This window comes from Galeopterus variegatus, unplaced genomic scaffold (assembly GCF_000696425.1).
Source record: "Galeopterus variegatus unplaced genomic scaffold, G_variegatus-3.0.2 Scaffold10104, whole genome shotgun sequence".
Lineage (NCBI taxonomy): Eukaryota > Metazoa > Chordata > Mammalia > Dermoptera > Cynocephalidae > Galeopterus > Galeopterus variegatus.
In genome coordinates, this window is record NW_007736215.1 from 16,873 (window position 1) to 18,480 (window position 1,608).

The window sequence follows — 1,608 nt, forward strand, 5'->3', positions numbered from 1 at the left end:
TGACAAGGTGAATCAGGAGAAGCTGGATCCTTCTGATACTCAGGATGCTCCACTTCCAGTGCTAACTGAGAAGGAAACAACACGGATTTGTTTCTTCTAGGAGCCATTGATGTATATGTAATAGCCTGGGTTATTTGCAATTTCCTAATGAGAAAGACAGTGGCTGGCTTTGTGGCCTACATTTTCTATAACAGTCTTCAGTTAGAAATTATTTGTCCCTTTGGCTTCATTGTTTCAGTCCAAATAAATAATATTTATGAAAAATTCTGAAAATCATAGAAAAATGATATAGGCAAGTAATGGACTGACAAGTTCAGGTCACATGACAGCAGATATTGGAGGGGATTGGTAAGACATCTTCTCCAGGGGTTGTCTTTCCTTTTCTAGAACTTACTACTCCATTAAATTCTGGAAAGCTGAACTGAAATATCTGCTTGGGGATGAATGAAATTCCTACCTTCAAGAGAAGCATTCTCAATTTTGTGGCCCATAAAGTCTTTATTGGTGTCACTTTGGAGTGTCACTGGATTTTCTCCTATTTAGAGGCAGAAGAACCTGTCTTGGTTCATCTGTCTTGAAATAGGCAGGACTTTACAAATCTATTTAAGAATTCCTAAATTCTTAAAGGAAGTTACAAGACTCTTAAAAACCAGGTCAAGGAGCCCTGCCCTTCAGTGCTATCATACTCAGCACCCTTAGGAGCAGTGCGAGTGGATACCTGCTTTCGGTTTTCCCCAGAATTTCTGGGACCTTTGCTGGGAATTCAGCTAGGATGGGGGAGGGAAATGACCCGGAGTCTTGGGAGCAGCTGCAAGCAAAGTAGTAGGTGGTGAAGTAGGAAGAAGAGTTCTCCGTGTGGAGAGGGCCAGATATGGCATAGGCATCTGCAGAACTTTCTAAGTGTGAGGTCAGGGAGCTCAGAAGCTCTGCCTGGCAAGACACGGCATCCAGATGGTGAGGTTGAAGCTGTGTAGACTTCTCTAGGTGCCAAGGCAGAAACAGGGGCTGCCTCAGGCTAGTGTGGTGAGAAGAGGATCCAGAGCTTAGGTGCTCTCCTTTTGCTCACGGCAGGTGCGGTTCCTGGAGCAGCAGAACCAAGTGCTGCAGACCAAATGGGACCTGTTGCAGCAACTCAATGTTGGCACCCGCACCATCGACTTGGACCCCATCTTCCAGGCGTACATAGGTAACCTCAAGAAATACGTGGATGGACTCTCTGCAGAAAGGACATCACAGGATTCAGAGCTTAACAACATGCAGGATCTTGTGGAGGATTATAAAAAGAGGTAGGTGGCAGGATAAACTGTGAGTGGAAAGAAATACTGAGCTGAGCCATCCTATCATTCCCCTCGGAAGCCACTCATCTCCCAACTGTATTTGTGGTGATATAAGGGAGAGGCGTCTGTATCTTTGTCAATTACTTGTGAGAGCTTAGGGGTTTCGAGATTATATGTTTTACATGTTTGAGAGTTAATTTATGGAAATCCATCCTCATTTTGGATATCATAGTTTTAACTTAGACATTTAGAGTGTGTAATATTCCCAGAGAATGGGGCATTTTGAGTGAATCCAGTAGAAAAAGGAAAAGGAAAAAAAAAAAAAAAAAAA

General features: G+C 43.3%; 1 protein-coding gene across 2 annotated transcripts in view; it reads left to right on the forward strand.

The window, feature by feature from the left end:
* The window catches only part of KRT2 (keratin 2), a 9,201-nt gene that overhangs the window by 1,318 nt on the left and 6,275 nt on the right, over positions 1-1,608 (forward strand). For both annotated transcript variants that reach the window (XM_008594082.1, XM_008594083.1), the window contains exon 2: positions 1,072-1,286. In XM_008594082.1, the coding sequence (XP_008592304.1) occupies positions 1,072-1,286 (215 nt within the window). The remainder of the gene's footprint in view (positions 1-1,071; positions 1,287-1,608) is intronic.